This window comes from Boleophthalmus pectinirostris, unplaced genomic scaffold (genome assembly GCF_026225935.1).
Source record: "Boleophthalmus pectinirostris isolate CB_2022bp ecotype Guang Dong unplaced genomic scaffold, ASM2622593v1 HiC_scaffold_21, whole genome shotgun sequence".
Lineage (NCBI taxonomy): Eukaryota > Metazoa > Chordata > Actinopteri > Gobiiformes > Gobiidae > Boleophthalmus > Boleophthalmus pectinirostris.
The window spans coordinates 22,089,507-22,117,085 of NW_026571175.1; the positions used below are offsets into that span (position 1 = coordinate 22,089,507).

A 27,579-nucleotide genomic window follows, 5' to 3' on the forward strand; every position below is an offset into this window, starting at 1 on the left:
GAGGCAGGACAACTCAGCCGACGTGCATCTTCTGTCTCTCAGGGCCTTGAGATGCTGCCCTTAGAAGGCAAATATCTGTGTAGCCTGCCAGTGTGAGTCACGGCTTGAACTGGGAACACTAGCACTAGCATGAAGGCTAAGCTTGTTGTTAACCTGCAGCCCTGTGGTCATCCCATCAGTAACCCACAGCAAGGCTCAGGCTCAGACGCTGCTACCACTGTGTTGTTAAGTTTTTACCGTTTTTATCTCGCTCCAATAATTGCCTCACATCAATCTGACTCGCCACACACATTTACTAACGCTGTCTTCTCTTGTTTTCCATTGTGTGTGCTGTGCTGTCCTCACTTCTGTCTTTTACATATCACCAACTGTCAGTGTCTATGCTTTGCTTGGGTGTGTAGTTCCCACATTTCAGTTGCATGACCATGTTTTGTGTTATTTGTTCTGTGTGTTGTGAAGTGTTTCCACAATTACCTCACTTTTTGGCTAACATGCAGTACTTTCACTAAATAATCTTGTATTTGTAAGTGTTTTCTAGTAACATACACTATCCCATTCTATCAGTAATATACTCCACAGAAACAGACACAACACAGATTTGCATTGTAAAAGTGTCACACCTACAATAAGTCTAATAATCTTCATATAGTGTACTGTAGTTTTCATCTGGTCAATCAGTGTTGGCACAAAACACATTTCGTACTGGTTTTGGCATTCGGAAGTTTTGTTATCTGATGTGGTCTTCTCTGTGGTCTACTGTGTTAAGTGTCATTAAACCCGTATTGCATCATTGTAACGTCTCTCATCAAGTATAAACATTCTTTTACCTGAACAATAATGCTGTGGAGATATGAAACCAAACCAATAGCAGTAAATTATGGCTGGGACCTGTATCTGCTGCTGTCTGGCTCCTACAATGACTTGTTGTTCTTCCAAACCCATCCGTGTGTTTATTAATAGACTGTGTGCGTATATGTGCATCGGCGCTGGTGTCACCCTGGGACTGGCTCTGTTTCAGTGTGTGGGCCTTTGAAGACTGATATCTGGGCTGACGCTGGCTCAGAAAGGTTGGAGTGGTCTTATTTTAGCACAGGGAGGCTGTAATTGTACCCCTTCTAAGAAAATGTACTATATTTCAAAACATCTCCACATGACTGCGTGGGTTCACTAGGGCTTTACTCTGTGATCATTATTATTAGTGTGTATTGTAGTCTTCAAAATTATTAGTTGTCCACTATGAAACACAGTTGCCCCAGGAGCTGGGTTCTTTTATATTTAGTGCTTTACAAATAGACTGCTGATATTCAAAAGTGCAAATCCCAATGGCGTCAGTGTGTGGTACATAATACTTTTTAACATTATCATAAAATGTGTTGCCTACACCGTCCATACCTTATAATATATATAATAAGCTCAGTGCAATATAATTAGTAACAGTATGTTCCACACTATTGCTTTATTATATTATGTATTTTTTGCATACAAATGAAGTAGTGCAGTGACGCTATAGTAGCACCCAGCTATGAGTGAGCATTCCAGGGCTTAGCTGTCCTGAATGAAGTCCGTTGGTTGATGCAACCTAAGCTAATCCCTCCCTTATTCCAAGAGGCTTTGTTGGCTGTGTGAGCAGTCATGCTCTTGTTCACAGCTTCCCAGTATTGATGGGGTTACCCTGGGTACCGGTCAAGGGTACGGAGGATCAGCGGCTCAACATGTTGTGGGAATCATGATCAAGTTTGACCTGCAATTTGACATAGTTACAACTGGGAAACACCTAGGTAAAAGAACTGTTACTGCAGAGGGTTCAAATGTACTTGTATTTATTGTAGATCAAGTGCATTCCTCTCCCATCTCATATCCTCATGCCATCATGAGTGCTAGCGTTTTGTTTGGCTCAAGTCAAATGCTGATGTTTTACAGAACAGTGTCAATGCCTAAAGGTGCTGCAGTGTGAGAGATGGACTCTCAGCTCAAACTCACATATATCTAAGATAAGCAGCAGAATAATGAGCTCAGCACACTGGGAGCAATCACTGTCTCTTTGTCAAATATGAGATCTTCCCTGTGGAGATACAGCTCTGCAACAGGAAGTCATCATTTCACTTTGTGCCTGAGCAGAGAACAGTGCGCTCCATCAGGGTTCAGTCTCCAGCACTCAGATATGATTTAAGAGATCTCATTTAATTTAATGTACAAGCTAAGTGAAGCTGCACAGGGTTAATATGTGTAAAAGTCGGGCTTTAGTTCAATGCAATAAAATATAATAATGTACACCTTTTAACTTATGGAGCACAGATGATCTTAATGGTATGCTTTATGTATAGAGCTGCCTTAGCCAAGTCAGTTATCTTTGATTGGAACAATATTAAGGCGTTATTAAATATAGATTTTACTCTCAGTGCATGGTGACCACGTGAAAGATGACTATAACCATTTAACATTAACCAAAGTGATTGATGTTGCTTCCCGTTTGTTGAAACTAGTCGTATGGTGTTTGAATACTAAATAAATTGCATATATAATTACGAACTGTGTAGTCAGACATTTCTCGCACATTGTTTAGCATTTCGTTCCTCTCTGTGCCCTAGGACCAATGTTTTCGCCGCACTCTGTTCCTAACAACCTGGATGGCAACAAGGCTGTGGAGAGGAGACCGTCCAAAGTTGGGGTCAGTAGAGAAGGCAGCAGTGTCGACTTCAGCAAGGTATAACTAAGGCCTTTCACTGTGCGATGTCTGCACCATTCTCCTATCAGTGTCTTTCCTTCATCTCTGGATCTCCTCAGACATCTCAGTTAGGGATGTCAGTGTCACAATATTACATTTTAGTGTTATGATTATTGTGAAAAAAAACAAACATAATTTAATGATTACATTTTTATTTAATAATTAAATTATTGACTACTGCTTTAAGGTCCTATGTTACACATAACTGACTCTTGTGAGCGTTAAACCATGTTATAATGTTGTTACCTCATCAAAAACATATCTGGAGCTGTATTTTGTTTCACTCACACATGTTTGAGTAATCCTTTATTATTAGTCTGTTTACATCTCCAAGGCTCAATATACCTCACCTTGTGATGTCATGAAGCAATAGTTTTCCAGTTAACAGCTTCCTTTTACTTCTACCTAGTTCAGTAGAGATATGAAATTCTAGGGTTGAAATCATCCAAGTGATTCTAAGGAAGGTGTAAGAAGTTTAAAAACACAGTGGAGCAATGTATCAAAATGTGGAGTGTTTTCGGTTTGAGAGAAGAACTCATCCTAAATATGGAGGGTTTGTGTGTGAATGAAGCAAAACACAAATCCAGGTATGTTTTGACAAGGAAACAACATAATAACATGGATCAGAAAACAGTGAAATTCCTTATTTCCTTTAATTTCCTTTGTCTGAGCATTCCTCAGGTATGTGACCTGCTTTATGAAATCTAACTTTCTGAATGATAAAGTAAAGTTGATTTGACTTGAATAGACAGATTCAGACTACAAATGTCAACATTACTTAATTCTACTTCTAAACTTTGATTCATTATGTTTTCAGTTATTTTGTGATGATCGATGATGGTGGTGATTTCCCAGATGGAGCCATAACAATAACAACATACTTTGCCATGAAATATCCAAAAAATTTAATTCACAAATAACCAACTGTATAACAATAAAAATCAGTATTTTAACTATTAATTGCTGCATGCATCTGTATTAAATAGTATTGGCTAATAGAATAGAATAATGTTGTTTCAAACCTGGCTGTAATCTTGACATTCCTAATCTTATTTCTTTGTGCCAAAAACAATACAAAGCTTCACATTATTTAAACTTGTTCAAATCCCTGCTTAATCTGCAGTGGTGTAAATTGATTACCAAAGTTTGATTTAGTTTACTTTTCTTGCATGGCTCACATCCATGTTGACATTTTGTAGTTCCTGGAGCATAAAATAAAATGGCAGCTTGCCGTGCACAGTTATTATTAAACCTTCCATTAGGACTGCCAAAAAACAAGGTACACTGTTTAGATGAGTCACCAGATACAGGGCAATCTCGGAAAGAGCTGCGCCTGAGCTCAGAGCCGCAAACTTACTGTGCCAAACAAAAGAATTAACAGAATGTGAAAATTTTATGTGTTGTGGTGGACAGTTGCCATTATATTTCGATCCAGTAAAACATTATGACCACCTGCCTAATAATCCCATAAAACAACACCATGCTTCTTTTAACTGAAGTTTAGACCAACTAAGTGGACAAATGATTTAATTTTATAGATTATCCTACCACTCACCCTCCAGTGTCACCTCAGCTTCATTGAACTGCTGCTTTCTGCATTCCCTCTTTGCATTATCTATAATTTCATCCAATATTATGCTGTGTGTCATAGACCCAAATCCTCACTGCGGCTGTCTCTACAGGTGGATATGAACTTTATGAAGAAGATTCCTCCTGGAGCTGAGGCGTCCAACGTGCTGGTGGGAGAAGTGGACTTCCTTGAGAAGCCCATCACGGCCTTTGTGCGACTTTCTCCTGCAGTCCTAATCACAGGACTCACGGAGGTGCCCGTGCCCACAAGGTAGTGGAGCCATTTATTTTTCATAACTGTATTTCATTTGGCTTATGCCTCTGGTTGGGCGCCTTTGCATTTGAGAGCAGATGTTTGAGACTGTTTGATGTGTGACATATTTTGCCAAAAGTTCTCATAAGTTTTCACCTCTCATAAGCATTAACACCTGGAGTAATACGTCAAATGTTCTGCAAAATGTTGGTCGAGATGTGTGTCCCCCATAGACTTTGCATGTAAACCTGATGCCTCTGATGTTGTGATCTGAATACATCATTATAGAACATAATGTCTGCCCAGTTTTCTTATTGTAAGTGTGTGGAGAGTGTTTCTCTTGCAATTGTTAACTATATAGTAGAGTATACCTGCTTTTTCCTTTAACCAGGGATCTTTTTGACTGTAAATACTATATTATTTTACATATTACAAAATTGTGTCTTATTCTTCTTTTAGCTATTACTCCTATGAAACTCAAACAGGAATAATTTCTGAAGACTGAAATTAATGCTGTTTTAATGTGTTTGAAGATTCCTGTTCCTGCTGCTGGGACCCCACGGCAAAGGGCCCACGTACCACGAGATTGGCAGGTCGATGGCAACGCTCATGACAGACGAGGTGAGAAATGTGACAGAAAATAACTGAGTCTAAATTTAAAGTGTGAGATTTTGCTGCGTTTGCAACATTTGGTTAATGTCAGACTGATACTGGCTATTTCTAGTGATACTCAACTGATAGCTGAATTATCTTCCTGATTTAGTCCATTGCAATGAATTTTTACAGAAGTTTAGTACTTATAATTTCATGATTTCATTTGTTCTGGTTTAGGCTTAATGTAAGTTTGGTATGCCATGATAAAGTCACCATTTATATCTTGTATTTAAATGTCCAACTTTTCTGGAGAGAGAGACTTTCCTTGGAGATTTATTGTTTAATTTATGCTTTGGTTTACCTTATCCACAGTATGGTATTAAACTAATGTGTCTTGCATTTATACAACTATAGGTGTCATTTATTGTTTAAAATGATCTTAAAAAACATCCAATCTTACTATGACTGGGGTTGCCTCTCCTCAAATATAACCTGTAATTTGTCTTGCAAGCCTCCATTGAGATTCTTATTTTTATGGCCACACTGGGGAACACACCAGACAATTTACACAGTGAACCTTTAAGTCTTGTAGATACAAATTTAAATTTTACTTAATTTATTATCTTTCATATTTTTGTCTTAGTGCAAAGTCTGAGAACCATTGTATATATATATTATGTGATTGTTTTAGATTTTCCATGATGTTGCATACAAGGCCAAGGACAGAACAGACATCCTTTCTGGCATCGATGAATTTCTCGATCAAGTGACCGTGCTCCCTCCCGGTGAATGGGACCCCACCATCCGAATTGAGCCCCCCAAAAATGTCCCATCTCAGGTGACCACTGCTTTGTAATGAGAGAAACGCCAGACATGAATGGCGATGAATACTGCATCATAAAGCTGTCACTGTTGTTATGGAAAGCATGTAAGATCTATTTAAAATACAAATATTTGGACATGTAGATGAAGAGGAAAAGACCGCCACAACCCAATGGTACGGCGTCCCCTTCTGGCGAGCAGGAGAAAGCGGATGACCATCATGTAGGGCCGGAGCTGCAAAGAACTGGGAGGTAAGGCTATTTAATTTTTTTTCTTTTTATTACCCTGTTATGATGTTGTTACCTCATCAAAAACATACCAGTTGTGTTTTGTTTCATCCACTCTTGTTGGATAATTTCAGCCCTGTACTGAACATACCACTTCATGACATCACAATGTGGAACAAAGTATTTTGAGCTTTGGAGATGTAGCCAGACTTATAATAAAGGGTTACTCAAACATGTGTGAATGAAACACAACACAACTCCAGTAATGTTTTTGAGTAAGTAACAGTATTCTAACATGGTAAAAAGCACAGTTTCACGTAATATAGGACCTTTAAAGATGCCGCTAACTAATACTACACAAAAAATTACAAATTTGTTTATACAATGGGGGAAAAAATTGTGAATTATTATTTTTAATATTATTTTTATACATCTAATTTCATAGACAAGTCAGGAGTTAATTTCCTTCTTATTTACTAAGTTAATCATGTATTTGACTCAGCTTCATAATAAACAATACATGCTAGTACATGCTAAGAAGTGTTTCTAAACTAGCACTGGCAACAAGCTCTGGTATTCTAACTATTCAGCACAAATACAAGTAGGCCTATAAGTGGCAGTAGAAGTGTTTCTCAAACTGTCATACCACCGGTTGTACAGGGGCTGTCTTTGGTGCTACACGGGACCGCAGATCTGCCATTTCAGTATTTGTTTAATTTGGACAAATCTATTCATGTTTGTGTCCTCTTTTTAGTTAATCATTCTTTAAGAGTTATTCGGATCTTTTCTGGTTTAGTCTCATTTTAGACCACGTTTAGCTCTAATAGTCTGGGTTTAGTCAGTGTCTGCTTACACTGGTGTGTGAATGTGTGTGTGAATGGGTGAATGGTTCCTTGTTGTAAAGCGCTTTGAGTGCCTTGAAGGTGGAAAAGCGCTATAGAAAAATGTGACCATTTACCATTACCATTTTAGATCTGGCAACTCAAAAAGCTGAACATTATGTGGTAAATGCTGAGAGCCACTACAGTAGAGCAGAGTTTCTCACCACATAAAAAGTGCTTAATTTGTCGTATTGAGCATCACATGACGCATTAGTCCATTACTGTTAATAACATGACCCATGCGGCATGACTCAGGGCTTTGGTAAAGGGAACATTAAACAGTCTGTGGGTTGAAGACATCACCAGATCAGAGTGTGGAGCTCTGCTAATGGGGCTAAATCCTCGCTATAATGACAAGCTTCTGAGCCGTGAAAATTCCTGCCTCGAGATCTTCTACAAGCACAATGTGTAAAACTTTCACTTAGTCATTTGCAATATTGAGTAGATGTTGCTAATTGACCCAGAAATAAATCAACAGTAAAGTGTGTGTAATGGTAGCTTATAAGACTTTTAAACCTTTTATGTTATACTTTGACAAATTTGCCCATAATCAAAAGTACTCCTATTTTGCTTTTGTAACTGTATTCAGACAAATCAGTCTTAATACCTATATTAGTAGAGATAACTATGTCAAGACATTCTTTTGATTTTAGCTTTTAAGGTGCACTATGTAACCTTTCTGGTAGAGAGTCCACCCCTTTCTTTTCTTTGTGAAGACATTGTTTTTAAATTGATCTATGTTGCATTTATTCAATTAAAGGTATTTTGATTGCTAATAAATTAACTTGAAAAACATGTATTCTTACTGTGAGCAAGGTTGCCTTTCCACAGAACTGACTTCTACACCTTCCCTGGAGCTAGGTGAATGTGGAGCCATACTGTGGCTCATTCTTGGCAATGCAATAATCATAATAATCTCTGTAGGAACAAGCAGGTGGCACATCTCCACTGGAAAAGTTAAATGGTACGCCTTTAATTCCCCCTGGTGCAGTGGTTTCAGAGCAGCTGAGCCTGTGTTTGTCTGAGTCCGCGGGCAGACGCACATCAGGTGGCTTTGTATTATTTACACAGCCACTCTCTTCTCAGCTGCTATAAAAAGCCCCATGCTTCAAGGAGCTCTGGGGGTGACAGGGAGGCATCAGATATTTCAGAAGCTAATCTCAAGAAATGGGAAGAAAACAAAGTTGGTGGTATAGAAGAACACAGCACTCTAGTGGGTAGACTCAGGGTTTATGGAGAAATATCCCCAGAGAAGTTCAGAGCGGAGCAATCGGGCAGGTGTCTGAGAGAGGCCAAGGTGAGAATAGATTTCACAAACAGGAAAGTCTAGAAAGAAAAGTATTTGATTCTTAGTGCAGGTGTTAGTTTTTAGGTCTTTTTATGATTTTTTTCTAGCCTCATTACTGTATGATGATGGTAAACAAATTAATTAAAGGTGCACTGTGTAACTTATCCAGTGGAGGTTCCGTCACCTGCTTGTCTCCATGGACATGTGCCTAGAATGTTCCACAATATGGCCATAAATGTAAGAATCTCCATGGAGACTTGCAAGCCAAATTACAGGTTCAAGTAAAAATTGATGTTTTTAAGGTATTTTTGAGCATGAAACCTGTAGTTGAATAAATGCAAGGCAGATTAGGTTAATGCCATGTGGACAATTTAAACCAAAGCATTAACATCTCCATGGCAACAAACAGATTGCGGACCCACTCCAGAAAAGTTACACACTGTACCTTTAGCTACTGCTCACCAAGCATTTCACAATAATTTTGATATGAACAGTAAACAAAGCCCAAATTTTTCTCTACATGATTAAGTGAGAATCGGATATTAAAAGAGTTGTGACTTTTTTTCATGTAATTAAAAGAAAAAAAAAATACAATATACAGTCTAATAGTATAATAATAATAGTAAGTAAAATTTGTTTTGCCTCTGTTTCTCTGCAGCTGTCTACAGCAACCCAGGAAGTGCGCTGTTAGCGTTATTGTGACTCCACAACTCCACAGCTTAGAAATTCATTGCTGTGAATAATTAAAATCCTAGGCATGCTTTCAAAAAGTGGGGAGTAAGTTTGGAAAGCTGCAAACAATTTAAACTGAACTAGCTGCGTTGTTCACATTTGTAAGACTAAAAAAATAAAACAGGTACGGCACTTTTTTGGCAGTCAGTATCTTTTAAAATGATCTAATCTAGGCAACTATTTTCAGTAGCTTCCATATTTAGTATCTCTCCTAAGAAGCCTATGTGTATTTTAAATCCTGCTTATACCTCATACCTGCCTTAAATAACCCAGCTCCTCTTTACGTCGCCCCCTGCAGGATATTTGGGGGGCTGATCCTGGACATAAAGAGGAAGGCCCCTTTTTACTGGAGTGATGTCCGGGACTCTCTCAGTCTGCAGTGTCTGGCCTCCATCCTCTTCCTGTACTGCGCCTGTATGTCACCAGTCATCACCTTCGGAGGCCTGCTCGGGGAGGCCACCAAAGGCAACATAGTGAGTTTAACAAATATTTACAATTTACATACATAAACACGATTTTGTATCTTAGCACATATTGAAACTATTATGGATGCAGTTCGATTTTTTTTTTCCTTAAAGTTTTTGATCAGAATACACAATGCCCTCTATTTCATTTATTCAATTAAAAGGCACTATGGATGCACAGATCCAGCTTGTTCAGTTCCAACACTGATTTCAGTACTATCTGCCAATGCCCAGTATCAGACGATACCAGTACAGAGATTGAAAACAGCATTTATTTTCTTAGAACAAAAATAAAATGTGTTATATTGCTGTTATTTATTTCTGAAGCCACTAGAGAATAGCTCTGCATAAACAAGTTCAAACATTTTGAGACTTTCTGGGACAACTACAGCCAGGAAACTGTTTTATTACATTAATGTATATGTCAGATCAGGATATCAGCAAAAAGAATATTTGGAAACCGATATCAGATTTTCCAGTATTAGCATTGATATTCGATACCAGTATTCATAAAAGGTATTTCTAATAACTACACTTTAATTAGCCTTAATAAAATATAAACAATTATTTATTTACTTCATAATTTGTTCATAGTGTATAAAAAGTAATAAAATAAAGCATTACTGACAGAGATGTTATAGTGAAGTTGTACGTGTCCGTGTTCATGAGCCACCGTGCTGTGGTTTGGCCCACCTCCTCCAACCGGGCCAAAGTCCCAATCGTGCTGTGCCTGGGTACGGATCGATTACACTCACACTAGGACTTGAACACTGGTTCAAGTTGTAGTGTGAGCGCACCCTAAAAAATCGTTTCAACTTGACTATATTAATTTGGAGATCGTTTGACACATGAAATCGAAATTGTGATCAAAGTTCGATTCATTGCACAGCCTTAATACACATTTTAGATCTGAACAGTTCTTTAAGTAGCCTTTATATTAATTATTTGGCCCAGAGCAGATACCTGATCCAGTATTGTCTGGCTCTGAAGTGATACCCAATTCCAGTATCTATGCAGTGCTTCTCTTTTGTTCTATTTTGTTAACAGGTTTCTAGGCAGGGGCAGAAACTTGTGTCACAAATATCTTAGTCAAAATTTACTACTGTTTAAAGCTATGAGAGAAATATACTCAAATTACTAGAGGTGTATTGTATGGAGCCTGATAAGACATGATTTTTTCCTATGATGAATGTGATGAATTTGTTTAGTGGGTTAGGTTAAGTTATGTGTGTGAATTGTGAAAATAAGAGTAATCTTGGAAGGGAACACTATAATCTTGTTGCATAATGGCTTTTATTATCTACATTAGCAATGATCAAAATTCCATTAAAAAACATAATAAATTCTTTGCTTCATTTTTTTTTTCTTCCATTTTTATAGCAGTATTGTGTTTCATTGTCCCATACCCAAGCTACTGTTGTTAAGTTTTCCCTGACTGCACATTGTAAGTAAAAATGTCCCTATTGAGGAACATAACCATCTGCGCACGTCACTGTAGCTGTTTCTTTATGCCTCTGGTCTGGAGTGCACTGTTAGTTTAGGCTGTGAGCTGTGTGCCTGGTGTGTTTGAGTACACTCGGCAGGCTGCAGAACTACAGAGCTGCAGAGCCAGCGGAGCGGACCAGCCTTTCACACTCCCCCTGTTTATAAAACTCTTCTCTTTTGGGGGCCTCCTTCTTGTCTTTACCCCTTTCTCCTCAAGTCGTTCCTTTTAAATGCTCCCTGGTGTGTGTTTTGTTTTGTTCGTCTCTCATCCCTCTTTCTCCTCCCTCCCCTCTCCTCTGTGTGTCTGCAGAGTGCCATAGAGTCTCTATTTGGGGCGTCGATGACAGGAGTGGCATACTCCCTGTTTGCAGGACAGCCCCTCACTATTCTTGGCAGCACAGGGCCTGTTCTAGTATTTGAAAAGATCCTCTTCAAGTTCTGCAAGTGAGTCCAAGCATGTGTTCCCAGGATTACATAACCCACATACCAATGACGCCAATCCACCAATTCACATTTCATACATTTACATTTTAAAGTATTATTAACTGCAAATATATTCAGACTGAGAATGTGTTTATAGTTTTTCAAGTACCAATCTCCATAGTGATTTGGTTAAAACAAATAATATTTTCCTTATCTCAGTCTTGCATCCAGTTATGGCAATATGACGTCAATGGTAGACAAGAATACAAGAGGTCAAAATAGTCCCTTGGCAGTATGGAGATGGTTGTTGCTGTGAGGGCATCTGGAGTAAAACAGATGTTCCAAATCAATATGCAAATCACTGAATGAGAAGAGGCAGCTGGTTAGCTTTTGCAATCCTGGACAAAAAGCCTGAAGAAACAAAAGAAATTGGTATTGATTAGTAAGAATTAAAGCACAACACACAGCAAAAAGCAAACAAGCAATAACAACAAAATGAGGTGTTTTAAAAGGCCCATATTACGCTATTTTCTCATCTATGTTATGTTTTTTCCTCATCAAAAACATACCTGGAGTTTTGTTTTGTTTCATTCACACATCTTTAACACACAAATCCTGCATATTTAGACTGTTTTTCTCTCAAACAGGAAACACTCTGTTCCATCTTGTGATGTCATGTGGTAATACAGGAAACACTTCCTGCTACTGTGTTTTTAAACTCCACACACCATCACTGGAATAATTTGGATAATTTCACCCCTAGAATTGCCAATCTCTACAAAACAAAAGCTAAGAGGTAACTTTCAACTTGAAAACTACCGCTTCATGACATCACAAGGTGGAACAGACCATTTTGAGCTTTGGAGATGTAACCTGACTAATAATAAAAGATTACTCAAACACTAGTGAATGGAACACAACTCCAGGTATGTTTTTAAAGACGTAACAGCATTCTGACATGACTTAAAGCTCACAAGAGTGAATTTTTCATAATATAGAACCTTTAAGTAACTATCATTTTCCTTTTTCCAGTGACTATGGCTTATCGTACCTGTCCCTGCGCACCAGTATTGGTCTATGGACAGCCTTCTTGTGCATAGTGCTAGTAGCCACAGACGCTAGCTCTTTGGTTTGCTACATCACTCGGTTTACGGAAGAGGCCTTTGCTGCTCTCATCTGCATCATCTTCATCTACGAGGCTCTAGAAAAGCTCTTCCACCTCGGAGAACTGTACCCTGTCGACATGCACAACCATCTGGACAACCTCACAATGTACACGTAAGTGACACTGTAATGTACATCAGATATTACAATGTTTTATTATGATCTTTTATGGTTAAAACAGGGAATCTATTTCATTATCAGGTGTCAGTGTGCTCCGCCGACCAATGCCTCAGCTACCACCAAACAGACATGGAACAAGAGCGGATACACTGAAGAGGACTCAATACCCTGGAGCAGCCTCAGTGTTTCAGTAAGAATAGCACACAGCACCCCCTGGTGTCTAGACAAAGTAATTACAACACATAGTACCAACAACAAAAAATGCCATAATTTCAGGATAATTTATGGTCAGGACTAGGACACACTTGTAAAGATCGTATATTACACAAAATCAACTCTTGTGATCTTTAAGCCATGTTATAATGTCGTTACCTCATCAAAGATAGACCTGAAGTTGTGTTTTGTTTTATTCACACAAGTTTTAGTAACCCTTTTATTAGTCTGTCTACAAATCTAAAGCTCAAAATGCTGTCTTCCATCTTGTGATGTCATGAAACAGTAGTTTTCATGTTAACAGCGACATTTTACATTTTTACTTTTACATAAATGTATTTAATAAATAAGTGTCTTTATATTATGGTAGGATTCTTGTTTTAAGTTTTAGAACATACAATATTTTAAAGCAGTGGTACTATATATTGATTTAATGTGCATTGTGCTTGCTGTCAAATTACATTTCCAACACTTACATTATAATATGATTTTGATTTGACTTTTACAAGATGTTTATTACTTTATCAGATTTTGTTGAGTAATATGCTAGTGTTTACAATCAGCACTATAATACCTAAGAGCATAGCTTGAATCACCACATTTCTTTGAACATTTACTCATATATTCTTTACTGCATGCATTATTCCCATTCCCTCTCATTTTCCAGGTTTGTAAGGAGTTCCATGGAGAGTTTGTGGGTCCAGCCTGTGGTCATCACGGCCCATACATCCCTGATGTCCTCTTCTGGTCCGTCATCCTTTTCTTCACCACTTTCTTTCTGTCCTCCTTCCTCAAGCAGTTTAAAACTGAGAGATACTTTCCTACCAAGGTGAGTCTGTTTAATTATTTAGCAGCTATTATCTTTACTGACAATAGGTTTCAGCATGTTTAAAGGAGGGATAAAGAATATATTGATTGAAAGAGCATGTAGTTCTCAGGTTGCAGGAGGTCCAGAGGAAAACAAAGGATGTATTGTACTAGACTCTAGTCGGATCTCAAAGGTGCACTATTAAACTTTTCTTGTGGAAGGTCTTGCCACCTGCCTGTCACTGTGGATATGTTCTTATTGTAGAAAGGTTCCACAGTTCAGTATTAAACTTATCAATCTTCATAGACACGAGCAGGTTATACCAAAAGGCCAAATCTGTGGAGAGGTGACCCCATTCACTGTAACTAGTATATTTGAGCACATAACGTGTATTAGAATGCATATGAGATAGAAAACATATAAAATTTTCATGGACATCAGAAAAGTTACACAATGCACCTTTTAAATGACTAGGTTCAACATTTCCTTCTTTACAGTTACTTTAAAAATGCAGTACAATCGATAACCTAAACTGCCTCCTTCCCCCATCTGACTGAGTAAACATAAATATAAACATTTTAACCCTATTTTTAACAGTGGTGGATGAAGTACTCAGTTTTGTAACTTAAGTAAAAGTACAGATACACGTACAGTATCACATGAAAAAATCTACTTGCATAAAACTATTGAAGTTCCTGTTTAAAACTGTATTTTAAGAGTAAATGTAAAAGCACTTTGCAGAGATTTTTTTAACAATTAAAGCATCAAATGTAGTAAATTTGATAAAGAAAGTAGACAAATTTAACTGATTAAAATTATTTCTTCATTTATCTAGCTGATTTTGTGTTTTTGTGTATTTGGTTTGCTCGAAGTAGGGACGTTAACTCAAATTAAGAGTGCTAAAAAATAAGTCTCGGCTATTTCAGCAGGTCACAAACTATGAAGAACTTACTTTTTACTTTCCTGTACAGATACCTGCTCTCAAATGTAGTGAAGTAAAAGTAAAAAGTATCTACTGGAAAATGTACTTAAGTAAAGTACACATACCTACATTTTTTATTAAAGTATTATAACATTGTACTTTTACTTTTATACTTTGTTACCTTCGACCATTGATTTTAACTGTGCAAATGTTACAAAAAATATTGTAGTTTCTCATCTGCAGTGTTTAGTAGGAGCCCTTATACAGCTGTTTACATTTTCTGCTTCATTAGAATGCATGAAGCAGAGAAGTACTGAGTGTTGGCAGTCCCTGATTTATGCTTGTACTGTCAACACAATGTAATTATTACTTTGGTTAAACTTGTCAGACATTTTCAAAGCCGTAGCATGTTTATGGGGTGTGATGCAGTAATTATGTGAGAAAGAAAAGTTGTTAAAATGACACTGACGTCTGTGTGTTTTGATTTGTAGGTTCGCTCCTCGATCAGTGACTTTGCTGTGTTTATAACCATCATGATTATGGTGCTGGTGGATTATCTCATGGGGATCCCGTCTCCAAAACTCAATGTCCCGGACCGCTTTGAGGTAAATGCTAGGTTTTTGTCTATGTTACATGTTTTTATATTGTGTGGATTTTATTGGAAAGCATTTGCTCAACTTTAGTGTTGCAAGAGGCTCAGTAAATAAAGATGGATAGAGTTTTTTGAATAGGAAATGCATTTTTAAAAGTGCATTGTGTAACTTTTCTGGTGGAGGGTACATCAAAAGCTTGTCTTCATGGAAATGTTATTAGTTTGTCTGGAATGTTTCACAGTATGGTATTAAACCTTTTTTATCTTCATGGAGACCAAACCAGACCAAGTTGGTTACAGGTCAGATCTGAGGAGAGGCAAACCCACTGACAGAATGTTTTTCTAGGTATTTTTATATTGTGTTGATTTGATTGGAAAGCACTTTCCAAATCCAAATCCACTTTATTTATATAGCACATTTTACAAACAAAGCAGTTTCCAAAATGCTGCACAGAGATCATAAAATGAAGACAGCAAAAAGGTAAATTGCTAAAATTAGGTCAAACCAGTTCTAAAACAATAAAACAGTAAAATCAAATAAAAGCAAAAAAAGAACAACAAAAAAACAAAACAAAACTTTGACCAAAAAACTTTGGTCAACTTGAGTGAGTGTTGAGCTATATAAATAAAGACTGATTGATCTATTTTGAATAAGAAAGAGTTGCACACACATGTTAGATTTGTGATTTTTCTGTGTACTAAACCTGGTCCTGAGACCAGGACTAGAACCAAACCAAGAACTATGATCAAACCAAGTCTCCATAAGGAATAAACCAGGCTCAAAGTACCACTAATCCAGCAGTAGGGATTATTTGGTCAGTTGTATCCATGATTGTTAATAATAATCAATAATTATAACGACTAAAATATAACTGACTGGTGTTTTGTTTTGTTACAGTGTAAGTAATTATAAATTATTGTTAAGTTATGATGTTTCCTTTTCACAATATTCGTAACACAAACATTTTATTTATTTTAACATCCCAAAAATACCCATAATAACTTTATAAATTTATACTTAAAGTTTCTGATTAGTCTGCAGCACCCCCTATGTATTATTCATCTTTCTGAGTTGGTAGGACCCAGTTTGTAAGGATGAGTTCAGTACGTTTAACCATTCTTTTTGATGGTTACATTAAAAGGTGTGCAGTTCGAGTATAGGCCAGACAAACAAACCAAAGCAGTAAAGGTGGGATTAGCTTCTCCATATGAATATTTGATGCAGATGCTAAAAATATGTGTCTCCCTGCAGCCCACTTCAAAGAACAGGGGCTGGCTCATGGACCCTTTGGGAGATAATCCTTGGTGGACTCTGCTGGTGGCGGTGCTCCCTGCTCTGCTCTGTACCATCCTCATCTTTATGGACCAGCAAATCACAGCTGTCATTATCAACCGCAAGGAGCACAAACTCAAGGTTGGAGCTAGTGTATTGCTACATGCATTTAAATAAGAGCAAATACAGGCTTTTGTTTTGCTTCTTACGTATGGTACCTAGGTGGCCTTGGCTCTGCTTAGTCACTGTATGAATCGTCTCTGTTGGTACTTTAGTGCTTTCTTAGATTTTATAGCATATAGAATTACAGGGTTTAAGATGAATGTTGCCAGTAGTCACACATTAACGTCATGTTCACAACAGGGTATAGACGGGTCTGTTTCAATACTTAAGCTGAAGTTGAAGTGTGACATCTGAGAGATAGACCCAGTGTGAATTATTTCAAGTATTGTTTTTGCACCAGATGCTCTTCCTGAAGCAATCCTTTTAGTTTGTTCCTTTTTTTTTTTGACAAGGACTGGTGAAACTGGTGAATACAAATGTTGCATTGCCCCTGAAAACAAGTTGCCTTATATATTTTGCAATATTTTGTATTGTTTCCCACACATATGTTGGAAAAACAAAAATAAAAACTACATTTAGCTTGGTATAATTTATGGGTGCAAAATTGTACATTGCTGAATGTGTCTTACATTCACAGTAAACAGGAAACATGTATTACTAGCACCTCTTGATTTCCTCTCTCTCTTACAGAAAGGCTGTGGGTACCACCTGGACCTGCTCATAGTGTCACTGATGCTGGGGATCTGCTCAATAATGGGTCTGCCCTGGTTTGTAGCTGCGACCGTCCTCTCCATCTCCCATGTCAACAGTCTGAAGGTGGAGTCCGAGTGCTCTGCTCCGGGGGAACAGCCCAAATTTCTGGGGATCCGAGAACAGCGGGTCACTGGGTTCATGATCTTTGTCCTGATGGGCTGCTCTGTGTTTATGACATCTGTACTCAAGGTGAGATTTGGATCACAGCTATAGAATTTAAAAGGCCCACAATACGCTAATTTCTGATCTGTTATAATGTTGTTTCTTCATCAAAAACATTCCTGGAGTTGTATTTTGTTTCATTGACAAAACCTGCTTATCTAGGCTGAGTTCTTCTCTCAAACACTTCCACCTTGTGATGTCATGTAGTAATACAGTAAGTGCTCCACTGCGTTTTTAAACTCCATACACCTGGAATTGCCAATTTGAAGATAAAAGGAGCTGTTAACTTGAAAACTACCACTACATGACATCACAAGGTTTGGAGATAGAGACAGACTAATAATAAAGGATTATTCAAACGTGTGAATGAAACAACAATTTTCAAGTCTGTTTTGCGCAATATAAGACCTTGGCTATTTCAGTTTTAAAATGTACTTAAAAGTAAAAGTATTTCATGCAGATTTTGAGATCTAATAAAGCTTCAAATGTAGTGATTTTGAGTGAATATTATTCAAAAGAACCAATTGAATCAATAGTTTTTTTTCCTGTTTTTTGTATATATAGTATATATATTCGTTTGCTTAAATAACAAAAAAATAAACGCCTCGGCCTTTTCAACAGGTCTCAAAACAATAAGAAACAATACTTACTACTTACTTTTCAGTCGTGTTAAAAATGTTGTCGAGTAGAAAGTATTGATTCCTGCTTTCAAATGTAGTGAAGTTAAAGTAAAAAGTACCCACTGTAAAATGTATTTAAGTAAAGTACAGGTACCTAAAATATTTTACTTAAGTACAGCACTGAAAATGTGTAGTGCTAGATAATCAGCGCCTTAGACTTAGATTTGTATTGCATTTTACAGGCTGGACAAAACCTCTTAAAGCTTTTTACTGTAGTCATTATTTATTCACTCCATACTCCGTTATGGTTAGCCTCTACTACTAGTTTGTGGCCTGACATACTCCATTTTCTCTTCCAGTTCATTCCTATGCCAGTGCTGTATGGGGTTTTTCTCTACATGGGCGTCTCTTCCCTTAAAGGCATCCAAGTAAGTCTGTGCTCTTTGAAGATAATGCAGGCCTTCACTGTGGAGAGCTCTACAGTCTCGAGCTGCTAGTTCCGATAACTTCGCCTCTTGTAGTCTTAAACCTTTGATCACAGGAAGAGAAAAACACCATTAATGCCTCTCCTCCCACAAAACTGGATTACATTATCCATTAAATATTTGCGTTTTGTGTTAAACAAGCTCTCTTCTTTGTAGTTTTTCGACAGGATTAAGTTGTTTGGGATGCCAGCGAAGCACCAGCCTGACCTGATATATTACGCTACGTGCCATTGTGGAAAGTGCATATTTTCACTTTGGTGCAGCTCAGCTGTTTGGTTCTTCTGTGGGTGATCAAGGCCTCTGCAGCTGCTGTGGTTTTTCCCATGATGGTAAGACTCAACAAACAATCTCTGCATGATTGTAACAAATGAAAAACATCCACCAGCACCATATTATAGTCATTTTGGAGACCATCAGACCATCTAAACATTGGAGTTTAGTTAAGCTTTCACAAATAAATACTCTACTACTTCATTTGATAGTAATGCATTGGTTTATGACACCTTTTGGGACACTCAAAATGAGACTGCATTTCGGAGCAGGAGATAATGGGCAAAAAACAGAGATGTACCGATTCAGGTTTTTCAGTTCCGATACTGATTGCAATTCTATAGCTTCAAGTGTCTACCGATATCAACTGATACCAGTGCAGAGACTGAAAACAGCATTTTTTTTAAAAACAAAACTGATCCAAATGTGTTATGCAGTTGTTGTTTATTTCTCAGATAGTCACAGAAAAACTTTGTATAAATAATAATAATAATAATAATAATAATAATAATAATAATAATAATAATTGATTTTAGGGATACACCGCTCCAGCTTTTTCAGTTCCGATACTAATTGTGATACTATAGCTTCAAGTATCTTCTGATACTCGATATCAACCAATACCAGTGCAGAGACTGAAAACAACATTTATTTACTTCAAACAAAAATAAAATAAGACAAAAGTGAAATGTGATATGTAGCTGTTATTTATCACTCAATTAACTACTGAAAAGCTTTGTATAAATAACAGTTTACGCATAATTTTTGGGTCGACTTCAACCAATGAATAGTCTTTTTACTTCAGTTCATACAGTATGTCTAACCAGGATATCAACCGAACCGATATTTGGAAACTGATATCCGATCCAGCAAATTTTTCAGTATTGGTGCCAGTATCAGATCAGTGCATCCATAGTTTTTTATTTTTATTTTTTTCATTCTCTTGATTACAACATTCAGATTAAAAATGTGCCTGTAAATGTCTTGATTGTGAGGTTCAAGTCTAGCACAAAATATCAACTGATCATAAAATTACTCTCGCCCCCTTTGCTGCTCCTGCATTTGACCCGTCCGCTGTGAGAAATAAATGACAATGACATTGGTTATTATGCAGTTATTATAACATATGCAATTAAAAACATACTTTGACTCTATAGGTTTTGGCACTGGTGTTTGTGCGAAAGCTTCTGGACTTTATCTTCACAAAGAGAGAGCTGAGCTGGCTGGACGACCTGATGCCGGAGAGCAAGAAGAAGAAGGAAGACGACAAGAAGAAGAAAGCCCAAGAAGAACTGGTGTTAGCTGTAAGTGTCCTTTCTGTATCATCATGTTCTTTCATACCCACAGAACTGATACAAGACCCAGTATATTAAAGGGCCAACACTACATGACATCACAAGGTGGAACAAAGCATTTGGAGTTTTGGAGATGTAGACAGACTAATAATAAAAAAAATACTCAGAAATGTGTGAAGGAAACAAAACACAACTCCAGATATGTTTTTGAATTTTAAAATGACTTAAAACTAACTCCACAATATGAGAAACGGTTAATTTCTCTATTGAATTATTTGGCTATAGCAGCTCTGTCATGAGTTTCAGTGTCATAGTTGAAAACATATTTCTTTTGTGATAAAGATAAATTAGGTAAATCACCTTTTTCATCTACCAAAGTAAAATGCACATTGTACAGATTACACAGACAAAGCAAAATGATGATGATTTGTGTTTGTTATGGAAACTAAATACAACATTGTTTCTACAGGACGATGAAGACTTGGGGCTGAAAGTGGCGTATGAAAACTCAAACCGCCTCACCATCCCGGTGAAGACCCTCACTGGAAAGTACGTTTATCACACACCTTTTATTCTGTTTCTTTTAAAAATGTTCTATACACTATTAAAAAAAAAAAGTGTGTATATACATCAAGTCCGATTGTAGCCCCTCTTTGTTGTACCTGTCTGAGGCTGGTGTAAGTGGTTCTCCCGGTCAGCTGTCTGTTGTTGTGTTGGACAGATCTTACAGAATAGAAGTAGTGACCCAAAGGCCTGAGGATGACGACACAGAGGTAGCAGGGTTGTGTGCCTGGTGTAGAACTGGCTGCTTCTAACCCTGCTCACTTCTTCAACCCGGTGCATGGTCAAAACTGTCTCTTCTCAGCTGTTTTACATGGGCTTTTAGAGGTGCATTGTGTAACTTTTCTGGTGGAGGGTCCGTTACCTGTCATTACTCTGCCTGGAATGTTCCACAGTATGACATTAAACAGCTCTACATTACAGCTTGGTCTGTTTTGGTCTCCATGAAGATATAAATGTTTAATACCATACTGTGAAACATTTCACACAAACACATCTCCATGGAGAAAAGCATTTAACAGATCCTCCACCAAAAAAGTTACACAATGAACCTTTAATAGCTTTAATAGGACCATCTGTTCTTTAAATGTTGTCTGGCATCACATTTGTGTGGTTGTTCTTGTTGAACTAACCTATTTTACTGGGGTTTTAATGTCAAATATATCATTTACATATTATCACAATTTCTTTTACAAACTTTAAAATTTAAAAACTGATCATAAAAAGTAATAATTTGTTGATTTGAAGTTGATACAAATATAGGTTTAATATTCAAATGCATTCATAAAGCACATTAAAATCAACTTGCAGTGGCCAAAGTGCTGTCCAATATATAGCTAAATGACATTTTGCAGCTGATGTCATCAAGATTTCCTGGGCGTGAGATGCTAACTGAGGGCCCTGCTCTGTCTGAAGCTCTGTTAGTCAAGTTAGACTTTGTCGTATTGATCACAGGCACCTTAAAATGTATGAATACATTTTGTTTTGTTTTTTTCTTGAATTTTCAGACCATCTAAAAACTTTTTTGACAGTGTTTGTTTACTGGCGTGTGCATTGTGTCACTATGGTAGCTACTGCACATTCCATACACATACATATGGACTCACATACACGTATCATCAATACCGTATAAAAATAATGACGTGTTTAACTTCAGATATTAGCATTTTTGATTTGACCTTATTATTACAAATACAAATGCCCAATGCTACTTTGATAGAGTAAAATTATAGTACGTACATGTCACCACAAATCTACTTTAGCCTATATACTACCGTTATATTGAATCCTAAGCTTAACATGCATAATGTGTTGTATGTACCATTGCTGTCTGTGAGGTCTGTGCACGCTCACGTTTCCGCTTGTTTTGAAGTGTCCCTCACTGACTCCATGTCCACGTGTCTTCTCTCTGTGTGTTTGCATTTTGGTGTGTGTAGTTCAGAGTCTGCCCCCATAAAAAACTCTGATGAAAAGGCTAAAAGCTCAGCCCTGAAAGCAGAGTCTCGTCCCCAACCTGTGAGAAGTAGTGACAGGTAGCTATGCTCTCAAAATCTACTGGGATGTTCAAGTGCCTTCTCTGAATTTCATGCTTACTAAAGACTTTGGACTATTTCCAATATACATACAAATTTAAATTTAAAGGTGCACCATGTAACTTTTCTCGTGGAAGGTTTGCCTTTTGTCTGGAATATCCCTTATCTGTCTCCTTGGAGACAAGCAGATAACACCACCACAGGTCAGGTCTGTGGAGAGGTGACCCCATTTACAGTACAGAGGTTTTAATTAATCAATGAAAACACTTGTAATTGAATAACTGCACGAAATTTAAGTTTAATGACATACTATGAAATATTCAAAACAGTAACAATAACATCTCCCTGGAGACAAGCAGGGGGCAGGACTCCACCAAAAAGTTGCACAGTGCTCCTTTAATTTAAACTACTGGAAATACCAAGGATAAGCTTGTTTATTTTTGTGTTAAGAAATTCCTAATAATGCTATGTAGAGTTTTTAAACGAATCATGTGATGTGAAATGATTTAACAATGTGTGTATTAAGTTTTTAATTTTGCAACTATATCATATCTGAGATTAGACTGACAACATTCTTGACTGTCATTTTCAAAAGTGTCATCTTTTGGAAATGGTCCCAAATTTAAAGGGACAGTTCGGAAGTTTGAACGTAGGACCTCATTTCCTAGGTACGTGTGGAGACACTTTTTTAAATATTCCATCCAGTCCTTGTATTTGCAGAGGTCGCTGGTGCTAGGCTAGTGCATGTCAATGGCCATAGTTATCCTGCCACTAAAAACAGTCTTACCCACTCAACACCCGAAGCAAATCTATGATTACGCTAGACTATTGATGTAAATGTCTATGTTGATAGAATAATGTTTGAAATAAAACTAACCTTGTATTGCATGAATCGTCGCATGTAAAGGGACTATTTTCTCATATATCAGTCCGCCGCTGCCAAGCTTTCTATCAGGAAGTACAACCTACTGCTGCTGCTCAGACATAAATCCATCAAATGCAAGTTTGGTTTTACTTCTAAAATTGTTCTATCAACACAGACATTTACATCGACAGTCTGGCGTTATAATTGCTTTGCTTCGGGTGCTTTGTGGATTAGGTGAGACTGTTTTTAGTGGCAGGCTAACTGTGGCAATTGACATGCACTAGCCTAGAACCAGCGACCTCTGCAAATACAAGAACTGGATGGAATATTTAAAAAAGTGTCTCCACACATCTCCAAGACTCTGGCTCACAGGGAAATGAGGTCCTGTGTCCAAAATTCTGGACTGTCCCTTTAATATCCAGTCCTGTCACCTCATCTTACCGCTTTGCACTCACGATCTCTCCTTCTGTTTGTAGCCAAGAGAAGGTGGCATGCGTTAGGGTCGACATGAGTCCCGAAGATTCACCTGAAGGAGGCTCTGCGACTGAGACTTTCCTGTGACGGAGCAGGTGTTTCCTCTTCCCCTCCCCTCTCCTCTGGGCTGCTTCAATGTGGGACTAAGGAGCATATCTTAAAATGGCGGAGAAGCACAAAAAACGCAGCCTGGCGAGCTCTGGTCTAAGTGACAGGCCATAAAACCAACTGCCATGAGGTTTAAAATGTGCACATCGTGAACATGAAGGAGGATCTTACTGCCCAATTCACTGTATGTTTTTTATAGAGTTAATAAATAGTTAATAATTTATCCATTTTAAAGTCAGATGCCAAAGGAAAGGGCCTCGCTGCTGGGGATCAAGAACTGTTTTGACTATAGATAGTTTTTATTTTCAAACCTTTGTGTTATAGCTGCTGTACATTTTCTTACAATAGCTCACATCCTGTCTTTTTGTGAGTCTTAAAAAAACACCAGCATCAAATCCATTCTAAAAAGAAGCCATTAACTGTCAAAGGTAATTCTGGCACAAACATACTGATTTCTCTAGACTAAATACTATATCTGTTGTCGCCACACTACTACTACAACTACAATACTTTGTGCATCTGGAAAACTTTCAGTGTTATTGTTGCTGCTCAAAAGGTCAAAGTTCACATCTTGTAATAAACCTCATTCATTATATGCTGTTACATAAATAATTATTAGTGTATGTAAAATGTATGTACTCTGTGATCAGTTCATTTGATGTGACTTCAGAGGCCATATTGAAAAGTCTGTACTGTACAATAAGCACTTTGCCAGTATAACTTCTTAAAATGAACATAAGATAGTGCGGTAATACACGGATGTCCACAAAGTTTGAATTATTTGTAAGATAATCATTTCTGTCATTGTAACAGTGTGCATTTTTAAGTTTTAAACTTTTCAGGTGGGGTATCTGCCACCTGCTTGTCTCCATGGAGATGTCTGAGATTTTACACAGTATGACATGAAACCTTTTCTATCTCCACAAACACGAGCAGGTGACGCCGACAGGGGAGGTTACCGTTAGTTAGTTAAACCTGTAGAGAGATCTGTAATTGGTTAAATTTAATGCAATTCTGTGGAACTTTCCATGCAAAGTAATAACATCTGCATGGAGAAAGAAAAGAAAAGTTACACAGTGCACCTTTAATCAATTTGTTTTGGGGGGATTTGTCCTCTTCATTTTTAACACTGTTGAAATGAGCATAGAGTGACCACATTTCATACTTTTTTCTTCTTCTTTTTCTTTTTTTTTGACAAATGACTGAAACTTTATGGACATCAGTGTATATAAAGAGTCCAGTCCTCTCCCAAAGCCTCCTTAGAGCTGTTCAAACTCAGGAATCGTGAGGATTTCTGGCATTCATTTAAATGTTTATTTTCACAAGACGATAGTATAATTATTATTAACAATTCATTGTATTAATTTCATTGTGAATATTTTAATAATAATAATGATAATAATAATAATATTGACAATTAACAGGGTCAATCATAAAAAAGCAATTACTCTTGTGACTCCTGTTAGCAGCACCCTTTTTATACTGTCTGTATCATTGTTTGTAATTGTGTGTGTGCGTGGTGTGAAGATAATTTGTTACGCGTTGCAAATCATTTTATGCAAGATACCTATTTCTACACTAAATGTAAAAAATGCTGTTATAATCTATATGAAGTCGTTCTTATTTTGCTATTGAGTAAGTGAAGTCCCGTTTTAGCAATAAGTCTCCCATACAGTGCAATGTATGGCTATAGGATGACCCTTAGCTAACTAATCAATCGTGGTTTGTGTTTCATTGGCTTTGTCGGTGTGTAGCTACAGTGACAACAGCTTATATACATATGTGCCTTGTCTAAGCTTAATGTAATGTCTTGTTATTGATCATTTGGTTAGAATGCGTGGGACAACTACGCCAAAGACACCACCACCCATTTGCTTCTTCTATGTCGTGTTGAGAAAAGAAAATATTTAAAATCTTTAACAACGGACTGAAATTATGTAGACTTAAAACTGTTTCCGTATGTACTACTGTCACTTCACTGGTTTTCACTGCATCTAAGCTGTGTAAAAACAATTTTGAGGTACTGGTAAAAAAAAATAAAAAAAATCATTTGAATGTCTGATTATGTTGAATAGAAAGAATGAAATAACGATAATTTTATTTTTACATGTCTTGGCACTCTGTATGTCAGTGGAGCTGTCGCGTTAGATTGAAGCTTCACAGGCGAGCGTTAAAAATGCACTGACCGGCCATATTATTAGGTACAGCTGTAATGGTTTAAATGCTATCTGACATTTCATACACTGTAAAAATAAGTGCTTAAAGGTGCACTTTAAACATGCCACTTTTTGGCTGGAGGTCCGTCACCTGCTTGTTTCTATGGATATGTCATTGTTCTGCCTGGAATGTACCACAGTATGACAAATAGCTCTACTTTACTTTTATTAAATTGGTGTGTTTTACAGCTCAAAAGTACCTACAAAAACAAAGAAGAAAAAAAAAACCTGGTTCTGGTCTGGTTTGATGTATATAGAAAGGTTTATTACCATACTGTGAAACTTTCCAGATAAAGCAACGTTTCTATGTAAAAAACAAAACAAAACAAAAAAACATTTGACAGACCCTCCACCAAAAAAATTTTACACCATGCACCTTTAACTTTATAGCACAGTAAAATGCAGAGTATGGTGATTCCCATATTATTCTTTAAAAGATACCAAATGTGTTTCTGGGCAATTTATGTAGGTCTGTAGTTTTTTTTTTTTTTTTTTTTTTTTTTAATTCAGTGTTTTGGAGTTTGGGTTAATTTTTATCCATGTGTTTCAGAATTATGAAAATTAGGACAGTTGCCATAGAAATTGAAAACCAAAATATTATCTATTTTGAATTTTGAAAAGTCCTCAAAATATCAACAATAAAAAGAAGCTAAAATTATGAACTAAACTGCCATGCTTTTACTGTGCTCTAATGTACTAACAAATTTACTTAATTCACATTTCCAGCTCTTTGTTTACACGGAAACACAGACTATTTAAACTCTTCATTGGTTGGCCTGTATTTAAATGTTTCTCAGCTTTCATTTTATTTGATATTTGCGTTTACAATCATTGCAACATATGGCTAATAATATGTGAGTGAGTGTATTTACCCCTTTTTGTTGGACTTTTATCCAATGTGCACTTAAGTTATCCTGTTGATGAATGAATAATGACATGAAATGTGGAGATGTACCCCATGTTCACCTCAAAAAACATATTTATTTTGTTTATTTGTAAAGCACATAACATACTGTTGTTTCTTGAATGATGACTTTTGGTCATGCCCGACTGACGCAAAGCAATAAAAGTGGACACAGACTGGTCCTGGTTTTTTCATTTCTCTTTTAATCTTGAGGTGTTTTAATAAATAATCATAGCCTGTGCAGTAGAGGGTCTAGAGGTACAGCAGGACACCCATTAACCAGATGGTCACTGGATCAGACCCTTCTGTCTGTGCACACTGCCATTGTCTATTGTTAGACCATATACAAAAAGTTCACGAGACAGACACAGTTCCATTATTTTGTCTCAGGAGAGCAGTGGCCTTTAAGTATCTTAATTTCCAACTGAAGTGACCGAATGGAAAAGGCCATAAACTAGGATTGCGTGCACTTGCGGAAGTGCAATATAATAGCACATACTCATTTATTGCATTCAGACACTAACCTAACAGATCTTTATCTTTTTTAGATATTATGTTTGAAAATGTAATTAAAGAAGTTGTTATGCAGGCCAAGTGTTTTACCATGTTTATGACAGAAGGTGGCAGCAAACAGCAGTTTCCCCACTCAGTAAAAGTAAGACATTTTATTTACCACTTTTAAAGTAGCAATGGTTGAGATTTGGCAGGCACTCTGC

General features: G+C 37.1%; 1 protein-coding gene across 1 annotated transcript in view; it reads left to right on the plus strand.

The window, feature by feature from the left end:
• Positions 1-27,042, plus strand: part of LOC110167526 (sodium bicarbonate cotransporter 3-like) — a 55,638-nt gene extending 28,596 nt beyond the window's left edge. Inside the window, 20 exon segments of the mRNA XM_055157408.1 lie at positions 2,589-2,704; positions 4,408-4,565; positions 5,081-5,168; positions 5,833-5,979; positions 6,108-6,214; positions 9,390-9,564; positions 11,351-11,484; positions 12,496-12,741; positions 12,829-12,937; positions 13,628-13,789; positions 15,182-15,295; positions 16,535-16,696; positions 17,309-17,560; positions 18,513-18,581; positions 18,795-18,852; positions 18,855-18,967; positions 20,066-20,212; positions 20,673-20,752; positions 22,201-22,296; positions 23,638-27,042. Of these exon segments, the coding sequence (XP_055013383.1) occupies positions 2,589-2,704; positions 4,408-4,565; positions 5,081-5,168; positions 5,833-5,979; positions 6,108-6,214; positions 9,390-9,564; positions 11,351-11,484; positions 12,496-12,741; positions 12,829-12,937; positions 13,628-13,789; positions 15,182-15,295; positions 16,535-16,696; positions 17,309-17,560; positions 18,513-18,581; positions 18,795-18,852; positions 18,855-18,967; positions 20,066-20,212; positions 20,673-20,752; positions 22,201-22,296; positions 23,638-23,722 (2,618 nt within the window). The 3' untranslated portion in view covers positions 23,723-27,042.
• The last annotated feature ends 537 nt before the right edge of the window (positions 27,043-27,579 follow it).